Source organism: Giraffa tippelskirchi, chromosome 11, assembly GCF_054371585.1.
Source record: "Giraffa tippelskirchi isolate mGirTip1 chromosome 11, T2T-mGirTip1v1.2.pri, whole genome shotgun sequence".
Classification (NCBI taxonomy): Eukaryota; Metazoa; Chordata; class Mammalia; order Artiodactyla; family Giraffidae; genus Giraffa; species Giraffa tippelskirchi.
In genome coordinates, this window is record NC_137285.1 from 149,728,267 (window position 1) to 149,743,289 (window position 15,023).

Consider the following 15,023-nt stretch of genomic DNA (forward strand, 5'->3'; position numbering starts at 1 on the left):
ATGGACTGAGTCCATGGGATTCTCCAGGCCAGAACAGTGGAGTGGGGAGCCTTTCCCTTCTCCAGGGGATCTCCCCAACCCAGGGATTGAATCCAGGTCTCCCGCATTGCAGGCGGATTCTTTACCAGCTGAGCCACAAGGGAAGCCCAAGAATACTGGAATGGGTCACTTCTCTCTTCTCCTTGACCCAGCCCCTCACTTACCACACTGCATGCACTAGCAAAACAGGGGTCAGACTCCAACAGAAATCTCCCAAGAACAGAAAAGTGGAAAGGACCCACGATCTTTCAGTTCCGACAGACAGAATGAAGAAAAACAGACAGATAAGGGGGAGAGGGGTAGGGAGGGAGGGAGGAAGGAAGAGAAAGAGAATGAGAGAGAGAGTCGCAATCCCGAGAGGTGAAGGACCCAGCGTCGCCACTGGAGGCGCTGCTGGGGCAGAAGCCGGGCTGGGCCGCGCCCTCCCAACCACTCGAGCAGGGCGGCGCGGAGGGTCATTCCATCCCTGTGCCCTGGTCAGTTTCGCACAGCAGACAATGCAACTCAAATCCCTGGAACGAGGAGGCAGGACCTATGGTCTACGCTTTGCCATCACAGCCTTCCCAGCACATGGGGGGCGTGGCCTTTCCCGCGTGGCGCTCACGTTGATCATGGCGTTGGACGTGATCCGGAAGAGCGTGGCGCGCTCGTTGACCTGCTTGATCTTCTCGCTGCTCTCCGCGGGCAGCCGCAGGGCCTCCAGCTCGCTAAGCGAGCGCTGCAGCGCCGTGCCGTGCTTGGCGATCAGGTCGTTGCAGGTGCTCAGGTCCTCCACCTTGCTGGACAGGGTCCGCAGGGTGTTCTGCAGCTCCGTCTTGTCGGTCTGGGAGACGGACTCTTCGTCTCCTGACTCATCTGTGGGGCAAGAAGGGGAGCGGTAGGACTCCGGGCCCAGGGCGGAGGGCCGGAACCCCACCCGCTCCGCCCGCGAGCAGGCCTGCGCTGTGACCCTGTGCTCGCCGCCGCCAGGCAGTCCTCCTGCACCGGGCCACGGCCCCACTGGGGCAGACACTGTCAGGCGTTTCTCCTGCTCGTGCTTTTCTTTCTAATTTTATTGAGATGTAATTGACGTATGATGCTGTGCACAGCACGTACGCCTTGCATCTATCGGGAAATGATTAAAGTAAGCTAACCTCCATCATCTCACACAGACACAAAAGGCAGGCTTTTCCCCAGGATGAAACTTTCAGGATCTGCTCTCTTGGCAACTTTCAAACACAACCCCCAGCAGAGCTCGCCACAGTCACGTGCTGTACACGACATCCCTAGTACTCATTTACCTTCTCCCTGGAGGCGGCATCTGTGGACCACCCTCATCCAATCCCCTCACGGCCCACGCAGGGTTCTTCCTAAAGGTGCAGAGTCTCCGGCCCCACCCCTAGAAAAGCTTTGATTTGGCTGGTGTGAGGCAAGGTCCAGGAATCTGTATTTCGAATAAGCTGCCTGCGTAACTCTGATGCGCACTAAGGTCTGTGAACTAGTGACCAAGGGGTCAGGGTGGAGAAGCTAAATGGCTCTTCCGGTTGGGAATGAATTATTGAGCCTTTTAAGTCTAGCGTAAGGGTCCCAAAACAGTCAATCTGACTATAAGTACCAATCCACAATCATCTGTTGGGTGGTCGGTGGGCCCCTGCATGTCCTGGGCTGAGAATCACATTCCAGCCCTCTGTAAACCACACTCGCATCATCAAAAGGTGCATTAATTCATCTTTTCTCAGGGAGAACTCAGGAACTTCACGATGACTTCATCTGACACTGAAGCCACCGCTGCACTGTAAGCTGTGCAAGGCCTTCTGCTAAACGCCTCCTGAAGAGTAAGTCACGGAGAGGCTGTGCCCTGCCTCTGGCTTCCAGGTTTGTCCTTAACGCTGTGTAACTGCAAAGTTCTTTTCTAGCCATGTCACTTCCTTTGGGGGAGCTAAAATCAGCACTAAAATCAAAACAAAGGAACAAGGAAAGACCTGCCCTGTATCTGCTAGACAGAGGGGCAGGGCCAGAGTCAGAATATAACCTGTGACCCAGAGATTTATAAAGCAGGAAACTTTCCTTTCATTGCTTAAGAGACATTAAACACAGCATGGGGAACCACAAGAGATAAAAAGAACAAGAGGTGAACAGAAGTTAGCAGGTGAGCACCACGGTCAGCTCTAAGCGAAGAAGCTCAGTATGATTAAACTACCATTTTCCTTTAAGAAAAATCAAAACATAAGCCGACTGTGCTTTTTAGTGAGACTATGGTAGCAAAATCAAGATTTTTCACAGAAAATATCACAAGTAATTTCTTCCCCATGTGTCTCAGGCATGAAACAGCTCTGGCCGCCGACCCAGGCGTCAGGCTGGGATGAGGGACGGCTGGAGCCCCTCTGCCCTGCCCGAGCGCCGTGAGAGCAATCCCTCCATCAGGGGTCTCTCCGCCCAATGCCAGGGGGGCTCACAGATCTTGCTTCTGGCAGTCTTCGGACATTGCTGGTTTCAATTCAACTAAACAAACAGTCAAGTAAGAAGATGTCAGGAGAAAAGGAAATAGTAAGGACAGATCTAACCTGTTAGCTTATCAGTTTGGATCTGATTTATCAATACAATCATCCTTTCTCAAGATTTTAAGGCAGTCGGTGGGCATTAGAAGCCAAAAGGTAACCGCCATGCTTCTAAGACAAGAGTTTCCCAATCTCAACCATTCTGACATTTGGGGCCAGCCACCTCTGGGGGGCATGGGGGGCTGTCCTGAATGCTGGTGGGAGGTTCAGCAGCAGCCCTGGCCTCTGCTCCCTGGGGATCAGGAGCACCGCCCCCCCTCAGCGGTAACAAGAAGTCTCCAGACATCACCAGACGTCCCCTGAGGGGCTGAACTGCCCCCTGAGGGGCTGAACTGCCGCAGCTGAAAACCAGCCCTCCAGGAGAGATGCTGCCTGCTGGGCAGCCAGCAGACAGCTGGTAATTAGATGACAGTGGGGGGGCAAAGGAGTTCTGCAAGCCTCAGGGGCAAACGGACCGGACCGTCCCCAGGGGCTCGCCCCACCTGACTCGGCCAGCATCTTCACCGCCTTGGCCTTGGCCAGCTCCAGGGCCGTGACCCAGCGCTGCCGCTCCACTTCTGAGCTTGCCTTCAGGTGGTAGGTCTGCGCGCCCCCGTTGGAGATGATGAAGTTGCAGGAGTCCTCCACCGTGATGTTGGCCGTGGCGAGGTTGATGGTGCCGCGGCAGGTGTGCCTCATCTCTGCCTTCGACCTGCACAAGCGAACCACAAACAGCTAAGCGGACACAACGCGCGGCTTCTCTCTCGGCACGTTCTACTTCATAGCTCTGCGTCTTTCGAACATACCGCAGTCTTAGGAATCAGCAAGCTCTAAGATTCTCCTCGGATGGCTCCCTCCAATTAAAAGCCAATCAGCAGGGATTTCCCCTCTGAGCCTGAGAGTGCTCTGAGTCGCAGTTTACTGCTCCTCCTCTCACCCTGAGCTCTGGAAAAGCAGGCTTCACCGAAGGCGAACTACAGACAGCATTAACCCAGCAATTTTAAGTGTACAATTTGGTGAGTTTGGACAAATGTCAACAATTGTGCAACCACCTCCACAGTCAAGATGGAGAACTCCCATCACCCCCAAGAGTCCCCTCAGGTCCCTTTACAGTCAGGAGTTACCTTTCATTTAGCAAGATACAATTATCAAAGGGTGCTTTATAAACTCATGCAACCAAATTCTGTATAATAATCTTATTCTCTAACAGAAAGAGGGACTTCTCTGCCGGGCCAATGGTTAAGACGCTGTGTTCCCAGGGCAGGGGGCATGGGTAAGATCCTACATGCCACATAGTGTGGCCAAAGGAAAAAAAAGAAGTTAAAAGAACAGCTCCATTTTACAAATATTGAACAATCCACTCCCCCAGTCCACTATAACTCAGCCCCAGTGAGAACTGTCATACCACTCTTAAAACCATCTTGCAGACATGTACGGCACACTTAGGTGTTGAGAGCGTTAAATATCGGGTGTGTGTGCTCAGCTGCTAAGTGGTGTCTGACTGTCTGTGACCGCAAGGGCTGCAGCCCGCCAGCCTCTGTCCACGGGATGATCCCTCAGGGAAGAGTATTGTAGTGGGTTGCCATTCCCTTCTCCAGCGGATCATCCCAACTCAGGGATCGAACCGCGTCTGCCACATTGGCAGGCAGATTCTTCACCACCAGGGGAGCCATTAAATACTGACTACAGCTAAATGATATGAAAGAGGAGTAACCAGATCTCATTAAAGGAGCACGGGGTGGTATAATCTTTCAGGAATATATTCTTTCCTAAGGTCCACCCTCTATTGGTGGGAACTCCTAAGCCACCCTATTAATAGCTAGGAGAAATTCAGCAAATCTCTTCTCAGAGGACTAGGTGTAAAAATTTTCTCCACTGCTACTGACTGACAGTTCTATTATTAGGCTAACTTTTCAACTTTACAGCCCTGCTTGGTGACAACAAGCTACAAGAGACTTGGCATAAAACATCGAGCCGCGAGCGCAGCCGAGTGCACAGAGCGAACTGCGCTCATTTCCCCGCCACCTGGTGACCTGCCCAGGGGACCCGCATGTTGAGACTGCAGTTTTCCCTGACCAACTTGGAACAGAAAGAGGTCAAAGTCCTTTGCCAACTGCCACCGTGCAAAGCAGGGCCATCTCTTCCACGAGTGCCAAGCGGCCAAACACACCTGGCACATCCCAAATTCCTGCATGCCAGAAATGACGACACCCACTCCATCTCTAGAAACCAAGATTGGGGTAGGTTTGAGGAAGCCTGTTTACTGTGCTTAGGAAGACAGCTTGGCTATTGTTCGGTTTGTCACATGAAACTGGTTTTTCTTCCTCAGATGCACAGACGAGAAGTATGGGATCGCTGTGGGGAGGGCCGGGGTCTCAATAAACCAGGCCATCTTCCACCTCCCGCACCTGCCACGCTGCAACGTGAATCCTGCTCTTTCTACTCCTACTCCCCTCCCCCGCCCTGCGCTTCAGTTACATTATGAATAATGCAGGCTGAATTACCGGCTCACCCTCACTTTCTACTCCAAAGGTGCGACTCGGACCTTCTGCCACAGTCCTCACAATGCGCTGATCTTTTCCACAGGCCGCTTCCTAGGAGTCTCCTCTGCTTGGGTCATGTTCATGAACTAAAAAAGTTTCCCGAATCATACAGTCTATAGCACTTTTTAAAATACCAAAGGACTCTGGAAGTTCGAGCAGGCTTGACTCTAGAGCTCTTGGGCTCAAGAAGATACAACTATGCTTATAAATGGTTAGTGCAGAAGTATTTCCAAAGACATGCTTTTCAGGATGCAAGAGAAGTTCTTCAGGACCACAGATTTAGGTGGTGTTTTCTGATTAGTAAGTTCTTCCCGGAAAAGGCCAGCCAAAATAGTAGCTCCATCTCCAGAAGCTAGCCAAGAAAACTAACACTATGGGCTTGTCACGATGTATCTGGGAGAGCTGGGATTTTACATATGGTTTTAAGTAACAGGACAGCTGTGTAACTTTGTATATAAGGAAGAACAGGATAGGTAAAAAGAAGGCTTGCCAAAGCCTATTAGGACAGTTCATCAGAGGATGGGTTTAGGAAGCACTTGGTTAAAAAGAAAACCGGATTTTGTAAAAGACGTACACAGGAGATGGTTTTGGAAGCATGAAAAGCAGGAGGCAAGACAACTTGGCTAAATGAACCCTAAGAACATGGGGATCCAAAGAACCTGTTTGGAAGAATACCAACTGGTTGATAGAAAGTACTTCAATGTGATTTCGAGGGTAGCGTGTAGACTTGATAATTCTGAACACTGTTCCTTGGTTGGTTTGTGGGTGGAACTGTCTTGGCTGGCAAGGACAGGCCCGTGGCATAGCTCCCAATACACGGTTTGGTATGTTTGGGAAGGCGTTCTAGCTGTAGTCAGACAGGTACCACTACCTCTTGTAGGAGAGAAATTAAAAGTGGTTACAAGTACTTCAGAGATAACAATATATACATTATTACTGTTCAAGATCAATACTGACGGAGACAGTTAAAGGCTAAACTGGGCTGGAAAGTGGATCTGATTAAAAACTTGCATGAGGAAAAATGATCACACATTAAGGCTCTCAGCTCATACACAACTATTAAAAAATGGGGAATCAATGTTAATACTGACTTATAAGCCAAGCTAGGATATGAATCACTTAATATTAGAATGATGGTCAGTGTAACAGGAAAACATGAACTTGATTAGGGGAAAAATTTTGGAAGAAACGAAAACTTTAGATTTGTGATTTAACCTTAAACGGATAGTCGCAGATGAATAATTAAACAGGATTAAAACGAAAATCAATCCTGAATAATTCAAATGATACACATAAATGTTCACAATTAATGTCACTTAAGCAGTGAGGATGCACTAAGCAATTTTCTACCATGTTAGAGACCAGATAAGAATGTGCTCCTACTTCAACAACCTCCAACTCCCATCTTCAATTTCCTTTCAAGATTCTTGAAGAGTCAAGACAATGGAGTTGAGGGGAAAGAGATTCAGTCACCCAAACTGTCCCAGTGCCAAAGCGACTCCTGGCAGAAGGCAAGAAATATAGAGTCTTAACAACCATCTTTTGGGTCTCAAATAGAATGGTCTTTTTCACTTAGAAATCCCACTACATGAAGCAAAATTTTCCTTAAAGAAGAGTTCTATACATTTTGTATAACATACACACAGAGTGTCATATCTATAAACTTGCTGTAGACAAGTAGTTATCTCTTCATCTGACTGATTCAAGTAACACTAACCTGGGTTTTAGACTGTGTTGGTATGAAAAGAACTAGTTTCAAATCCTGACTCAAGAACTTGGGAAAGTTGCCCAAGCTGTCTCCCTTTCCTCACTGGTAAGATGGGAATATCTCCTAATATCCAGGGTGTCGTTGGGAGTCAAAGAATACTGTACATAACACACGTGTACAAACTGTGTAGCACTCAGGAGATGTTTATGTCCTGTCCCCAAATCCACTATCCCAACCTATCTATCTATAGTAATACTCATAGCCAAAAGCATGTTATGTTATCGCAAGACTGTGAGTCACCACAAACGTGTATTAAACGTCCCAACACAAGCACTGCTGAACAGGAGTCAAACAAAAGCCAGACTTTTCTTTTGAGGAAACGTGACCGAACTACCGGGTGGCCCCCAGCAATCCTGGCTGGAACACTCAATGATCTCCCCTGGGAGGGCGCGGGGCTGACCAAACTACCAGAAACTCTGAGCGCACGTCTCCGTTGTGGGCTGTCCAAAGGCGAGGGCTGAGGCGAATCTTGAGGAGCTCAGGACTGGGGACAGACCCCGAGGCCACCCTGTGCGTGGCGTCCTTGTGCCTGAACGTGGAGGGAGCAACGGCGGGAACGTCCAGGGCCGCTGATAACCCTGAATTCCGGAGCCGGGGCACAGACAACCAAGCCTTGGGACGTTGACAGCAAGTTCCCCGGGAGCGGTGCCCGGGTTCTGCCCCCGTAAGCACCGACAACGGCGCCCTCCCTGCGGACTCCTCACTGCACCGAAGCGCTGCTAGGGACGCAACTCGAGACGAGACGCGAAGCTCCCGGAACAACTACCGGGGCCGGGGGCCGGGGGCCGGGGGCCGGGGGGCACCGGGGGCCGGGCGGCGCCGTACGTCCCGGCGCGCCCACTCTCGCGAGGGTGGGCTTGTGTCGCGGGCGGCGGCGGAGGGGACGCGCCCCGGAAGCAGTTACCTGTAGTAGCTGAGGAGCCCGTTGCTCAGCACGAACCACCGCCGCTGGTAGCCTTTGATGTAATTGGTCCATTTGAAGAGCCAGCCCTCGCGAGCCGAGCCCGAGCCCCCGGCGCCCGAGCCGCCAGAGCCCCCCGCCGGCGGCGCAGGAGCCGGGCCCGCCGCCGCCACGGCCCCGGCCCCAGGGCCCGGGCCGCCCGCCGCCACCGCGGCCGCCGCGCCCGGCACGAGCCCGGAGCCCGGCCCGGAGTCTCCGCGGCCGCCGGCGCCTCCACCTCCCACCCCGGGGGGACCGGCGCCGCCGCCGCCCGGGGCCGCCATGGTGGCCGGGCCCGGGCCCAGCGCTCCTCTGAGCTCCGTCGCCGCCATGAGCCGCCGCCGCCCGCTGATACACGACCGGAACCGCCTACGAGAGCCGCCGTCGCCGCCCGGAGGGCCCCACTCGGCGAGCGCCTCAGCCGCCGCCGCGCAGCGTCCCCGCCCCGCCAGGCCGGCCGCGGGGAGGAAGAAAGTCGATTGGTGCCGCCGAGTGTCACTTGCGGAGGGCCCCTAGGACATTGGCATTTCTCTGGGGCCTGTCATGCCGCAGCGCCCAGTGAGCGTCCGAGGAGGGACGCTTCCGCCAGGCCCGCCGCTGATTGGTGCAGGTGAAGGCCAATCAGACTCAGGTCAAGCTCATTGGCGCTTTCCCGAAGTCTCCGGCGCTCAGGGAGGACTCGAGAATGCAGACAGCCCAGCCCGTGTGGATGTCGATTGGCCAATATTTCTGCCACTCATTCAGTTTGTGCACTCGTCAACGCCACGTCACCTCCTCCCATCAGTCGTCTCCGCGGCCCTCTTCCGCCCTTACGGATTGGTGGTTGATATCAGCTGCTCAACCTTTGCTACCATTCACTGAACGCGTTGAGGGAAAAGGGGCGGAGTCTACACTTCGCATCTTCACTCTCATCTATTATTGGTTGGAATGGATGTCACTCGCAAGTCGGTGAAGAGCCGGGGCGATGATTGGAGGTGATTGGCTCCTGGAAATGTCTGTGAACGCTCGAGCGTGACACTTCTGACCAATGAAAGAGACCAATTGAGAGAGGGGGCGGGTCAGGCCAGGGCAGCCAATAAAATCCGGGAAGAGCAATTCGGGGGCGTGCCCGCCTGCTTTCGCATTTGGGGAAGTTTGCTAGTAGCGGAGCCTGGTGGTCTGCTGTCTATGGGGTCGCGCAGAGTCGGACACGACTGAAGCGACTTATCAGCAGCAGCTAGTGGCGAAAGCTCGTCAGTTTCTCTAACTCGTGTTTTGATGCTGTGTGTCAGTGTTGGAGTCGCTCTTTCTGAGTTAAGGTCGCCAGTTGGTTAGGAAGAGTGTTTCTGCGTAGTCGGCCTTTGCCTGAGTTTTTCCCTTTCAGCTGCCGGCTGCGAGCTGGAGGCCCAGGATCCTGGGGAGCCCAGAAATGGCTTCCCCGCTGTCCTCCCGAATCCACCTTCCTCTGTCCCTTTCCTGGTTTGCCCATCAGAGCACCACACACCTTATCTTTTGATTCTAGACTGTCATATGCTTCTCCTGATTTTGTCCCACGAGTTGCTGACCCAGCTGTGAGGAGAAAGTGGACTTGCGGGGACCTGACTTGATTTATACTTGGACTCATGTCTCTAACAGCCCTAAAGGCCCTTGTTGGTTTTAGCATCATAAGGGCACGTGTGTATGCTTAACTTTGCACAGATTTTAGATACACTGATTTTGTTCACACATCTGTGAAAGTCACAACTTCAGTAACTCATTTAACATTTAGATGTCGTGAACAAATGGAGCTTTGCGGGAACCTGGCATCTGTTAGATTTTGCTAGTTTTGCTGGACAATAGAAACAGCTGTTAGCTAGAAAACAAGTCGCTTTTTCTTGGCAATGTGCTTCATGGTATCAGGAAAATAAAGAAAAATGTCCTTTTTTAGAAAACGTTTTTAACAGAAGAGACATTTATTGAATTCTGGAGATAAAATGCACTTTGAAAATCTGCAGGTAGATGTAGGTTAGAGGATTGTTTTAACTCAACTAAAGTGAACCCCTTTATGCTTGAGAGTCATGCCTTTCTAATTACTGGCCCTCTGACTGGGAAAGTTACTTAAGCATTCCCAGCCTCAGTTTTCCTTTCTGTTAAAAAGGAATAAAACCTTATAGGGATACTGTTCTGATTAAATGCATATATGAACACGTTTGATAAACTAAACAGCTACAAAATTTAAGTTGTATTGCCGAATACATCCCTCTGTTTATTTGCCAACCACAAAGGAGAAACACATACTTTTACACTGAGGAAAATCCGGCTGTCCCCACCGTAACCCAGTTAAGCAACTGGGTTATCATTAACCCTGGGACAGCCAACATTTTTTATGAGGTCCCTTGTCTGCCGCTTTAAAAGACGCTTGTTCCTTGGAAGAAAAGCTATGACCAACCTAGACAGCATATTAAAAAGCAGAGACATTACTTTGCCAACACAGGTCCATCTAGTCAAAGTTACAGTTTTTCCAGTAGTCATGCATGGATGTGAGAGTTGAACTATAAAGAAAGCTGAGCGCCGAAGAATTGATGCTTTTGAACTGTGGTGTTGGAGAAGACTCTTGAGAGTCCCTTGAACTGCAAGGAGATTCAACCAGTCCATCCTAAAGGAGATCAGTCCTGAGTGTTCATTGGAAGGACTAATGTTGAAGCTGAAACTGCAATACTTTGGCCATCTGATGTGAAAAACTGACTCATTGGAAAAGCCCTCGATGCTGGGAAAGATTGAGGGCAGGAGGAGAAGAGGACAACAGAGGATGAGATGGCTGGATGGCATCACCGACTCGATGGACGTGAGTTTGAGTAAACTCTGGGAGTTGGTGATGGACAGGGAGGCCTGGCATGCTGCGGTCCATGGGGTCTCAAAGAGTTGGACTCGACTGAGGGACTAAATTGAACTGAACTTGTGTGCTGCAGCATGAAGTATACAGCTCCGCTTAATTAAGTTTTCTTGATCCTGAGTCCAATCAAGACTTTAGATCTATCCTTCAGTTTACAGAGGCTGGAGGAACCAGTTAAACAACACCCCCCAAGGAGACAATTGAATAAATCAAGAATGTGAGACAGTTTATAAGACAGCTAGTTTTACAGAAGATAAGCGAAAGATTAAGGAAAAGTGATGTGGTAACAGAGTCACGTGGTGATTGTTGTAAATTTTTTTTAAGTGTTTTTAAAAGAGACCTCCCCAACAAATGCTTGACTCTTTTGATTCTGAAACAAAAACAAAACAAAAACAAAAAACTGTTCTTGTAGACATCAGAGGATAACTGGGGAAATTTTAAAATGGACTTGTATTAGATGATGTTAGGCAGTTATTACATTTGTTCAATGTAATATTGTATTATGGCTATGAATGAAAGCATCTGTAGACTCTGGAGAAATGTCACCCTCTTCAATAAATGGTTTTGGGGAACATGGCTAAACTACCTGCTAAAGAATCAAACTGGACTACTACAAACTCGCACACCATATTACAAAATAAATCAAAACGGATCCAAGACTTGAATGTAGGGCCTGAAACCATAAAACTTCTAAAAGGAAGCTTACGCAGTATGCTTTCTGACCTAAGTCTTAGGAATATTTTGGAGGGTATGTCTCCTCAGGCAAGAGAAACAAAATATAAGTGAATAGCACCTACTCAAACTTAAAAGCTTTTGTACAGTGAAGAAAACTGTCAACAAAATGAAAAGACAGCCTACTGAATGGGAGAAGATATTTGCAAACTATATTTGATAAGAGATTAATATCTAAAATATACAGAGGACTCCTACAACTCAACTTCAAAAAACCAAACAACCCAATTAAAAAATGGGCAGAGGCTCTGAATAGACATTTTCCCAAAGAGACTTACAGATGGCCACCAGACATGTAAAAAGATGCTCAATATCGTCTTTTTCCCTGATGATCCCTAATCATCAGGGAAAGGCACATCAAAGCCACAATGTTTTATCACTTCACACTGTCAGAATGGCCAATATAAAAAAAAAAAAATTTACCAAGTAACGAGTGTTGGAAAAGGTGTGGAGAAAAGGGAACCCTTGGGCACTGCTGGTGGGAATGTGAATTGGCACACCCACTGTTGAAAACAGTATGGCGGTTCCTCAAAAAACTAAAAGTAGAACGGCCGCGTTTGATCCGGCAGTCCTACTTCTGGATATTTATCTGAAGAAATTGAAAACACTAATTCAAAAAAGATATCGGCACCCTCAAGTTCACTGCAGCATTGCTTACGATAGCCAAGACATGGAAACAGCCTAAGGGTCCACTGAGAGATGAACTGATGAAGAAAATATAGAATATTACTCAGCCATATAAAGGATGGGATTTTGCAACACGGATGGACCCAAAGGATATTATGCTTACTGAGGTAAATGGAGAAAGACATGAAAGAAAGTATGTTATCACTTATGTGTGGAATCTAAAAAAATGAACAAACATAACTAAACAGAAACAGTCACAGATACAAAAAACAAATAGGTGGTTGTCAGAGGGGAGGCAGGTGGGGAGAGGAGAGAAATTAAGAGGGAGGTTAAGAGGTTCAAGCTTCCAGTTGCAAAATAAATTAGCCACTGGTATGAAATGTAGAGTGTGGGGAATAGAGTGATTATGTAATATCTTTGTATTGTGACAGATGGTAACTCAACATGTTGTGGCGAACATTTTGAAATCTATAGAAATATCAAATCTCTATCTTGTGTAACAGGAACTAGCAGTGTTGTAGGTCAATGATACTTGAAAAACAAATTCATAGAAAAGGAGATCACATTTGTGGCAGGGGGCGGTGGTGGAGGGGAGGAGTAGGGTGAAGGTAGCCAGTGGTTACAAGCATTCAGTTATAAGACAAATAAGTACTGGAAACTGTAATGTACAACATGATGAGCATAATTAATACTGCTCCACCTTACATATAAAAGTTAAGAGAGTAACTCCTAAGAGTGCTCGTCACAGGAAAAAAAAATTGTTCTATTTATTTACTTTTGTGTCTATGAGATGACAAATATTAACTAAACTTATTGCAGTCATTATTTCATGATGTATGTAAGGGGAATCATTGTGCTGTATGCCTTAAACTTACACAGTGCTGTATATTAATTAGATCTCAATAAAACTGAATGAAAAGAAACAGATTTTGGAGAAGTGTTAGCAATCTGTAAATTTCTTCTGAAATGGTCAGAACAGGAAAGAAAGAAAGCCCCCCCCCCCAAATAATACAAACTTTGATATGCACACACACATACCACACATTTACGTGTATGTATCTATATATCTGACACGACTGAAGCAACTAGCATAACACATCTGTATACCTATATATAAGAGCAAATTGTTACCATTGTTCAGTCAGTAAGTCATGTCCGACTCTTTGAGACCCCGTGGACTGCAGCACACCAGGCTTCTCAGTTCTCCACTATCTCCCAGAATTTGCCTAGATTCACGTTGAGTCAGTAATGCCGTCTACCATCTCACCCTCTGCCACCTCCTTCTCCTTTGGCCTTCAGTCTTTCCCAGCATCGGGATCTTTTCCTCTTCGCATCAGGTGGCCGCAGTATTGGGAGTTTCAGCTTCAGCATCAGCCCTTCCAGTGAGTATTCAGGGTTGGTTTCCTTTATAAAGGCAGGTAGACACAGGTCGGGCTTCCCCAATGGGTCAGCAGTAAAGGATCCACCTGCAATGCAGGAGCCCCAGGAGACGCGGGTTCGATCCCCTGGAGGAGGGCACCGTAACCCGCTGCGGTGTGCTTGCCTGGGAAATCCCAAGCGCAGAGGGGCCTGGCGGGCTGCAGCTCACAGGGTCGCAAAGAGTTGGACACGACTGAAGGAACTTGGCACACGCGCACGCAGACACAACGTTAATTGTGAATGTTGGTGAGAAGTACACAGGTATTTATTGTACTGTTTTTCGTACTTCTATCGTATATCTGAAAACATTTCCTTAAAGGTCTAAAAAGGCTTAGTTAATGTTGCCCACCAACGCTTCCAGAGTGCCGCCCACGCTCCTTTGCCTGCTACGTGAGGCCTTTGACCGGCTGGTGTCCCTTCCTTTCTAGCCTCTCCGCCTCTCTTGCCTTGATGCACTCCACGCTCCAATTGCATTGATCCCTGCGTCCGTACCCACCTTTGCCCTCTCCTTTCCCTCCCTCCACAGAGTCTGCTCTGAGCTCTCTGCGCAGAAGAGCACCGCTTCCTCAGGACTCGGAATTTCCTGTGATGTTCACTGTCTTGCTTTGTAGCAAGCTGTGTTCCTACCACGTCACCCCTCCTCGGGGTGAGTTCCTCCAGTGTGTGATCTGTATCTCTTTCATCTTCGGTTCCCTCATGACAGCCCACAGCCTGTTACCGAGTGGGTGGTAGGTCCGGCTGCTTGCCGAACAAAAGCCAATAAATACACCAGGCTGGTGGAAAGGGAAGTTTGCTTTATTTCAGATGCCGGCAACTGGGGGTGCAGGGAGGGTGGTGGACAGCTGTCCAGAGGCTGACTCCCCACCCCCCGACCCTACGAGCCAGGGGTGAGAGCTTTTATAGACAGAGTAGGGGGCCGGGGTTGCTACACGCAGAAACAGCACAATCAGCTCCAACAGGCAGCTTCAGATTGCTCATTGGTGGTCTGACCAGCATCATCTTTGTTGTTTTAGGTACAGTTAATCATCAGTTCCAGTCCGTTTGTTCCTGTACTTTTTTTTTTTAAATAAATTTATTTATTTTAGTTGGGGGCTAATTACTTTACAATATTGTAGTAGTTTCTGCCATACATCGACACGAATCAGCCATGGGTTCACACGTGTACCCCCTCCTGGACCCCCCTCCCACCTCCCTGCCCACCCCATCCCTCTGGGTCATCCCACCGCCCCAGCCCTGAGCACGTGCCTCATGTATCGGACATGGAACGGTGCTATTACTCAGCCATTAAAAAAAAATACATTTGAATCGGTTCTATTGAGATGTTCCTGTACTTTTTGAGGCCGGTTCTCAGAACTGTGGCTGCTCCTGTCCTGGGTACAGTCCGGTCATCGTGTAGTTAACTTCTCCACCTGGTGTTTCAGTATCGATAAGACAGCTCACAGGGTTTTGTTCTGAATATTATCTGTAGCCCTTGAGAAAGAACTAAAGGTCCTTGACTTTGCTTAATGACTACATTATTATTATTTAGTCTCCTTTGACTGTTTTCCTTTGTTTTTACATCTTTCACTTCTCTGATTAAACATGTTCT

General features: G+C 48.9%; 1 protein-coding gene across 9 annotated transcripts in view; it reads right to left on the reverse strand.

The window, feature by feature from the left end:
* OSBP (oxysterol binding protein) overlaps positions 1-12,891 on the reverse strand; it is a 36,869-nt gene extending 23,978 nt beyond the window's left edge. For 2 of the 9 annotated variants that reach the window (XR_014069506.1, XM_081544572.1), the window contains exons 1-3: positions 7,771-12,891; positions 3,059-3,267; positions 644-894 (exon numbers count right to left, since the gene is read on the reverse strand). Coding sequence is in view for 8 of the 9 variants with exons in the window: in XM_081544572.1 (XP_081400698.1) it covers positions 644-894; positions 3,059-3,267; positions 7,771-8,138 (828 nt within the window). In the remaining variant the exon portion in view is untranslated. Of the gene's footprint in view, positions 1-643; positions 895-3,058; positions 3,268-3,361; positions 3,530-3,679; positions 3,837-5,059 lie in introns of all 9 variants that reach the window. The other 7 variants (XM_081544575.1, XM_081544576.1, XM_081544573.1 and 4 more) reach the window with 7 other exon arrangements.
* Between the last annotated feature and the right edge of the window lie 2,132 nt (positions 12,892-15,023).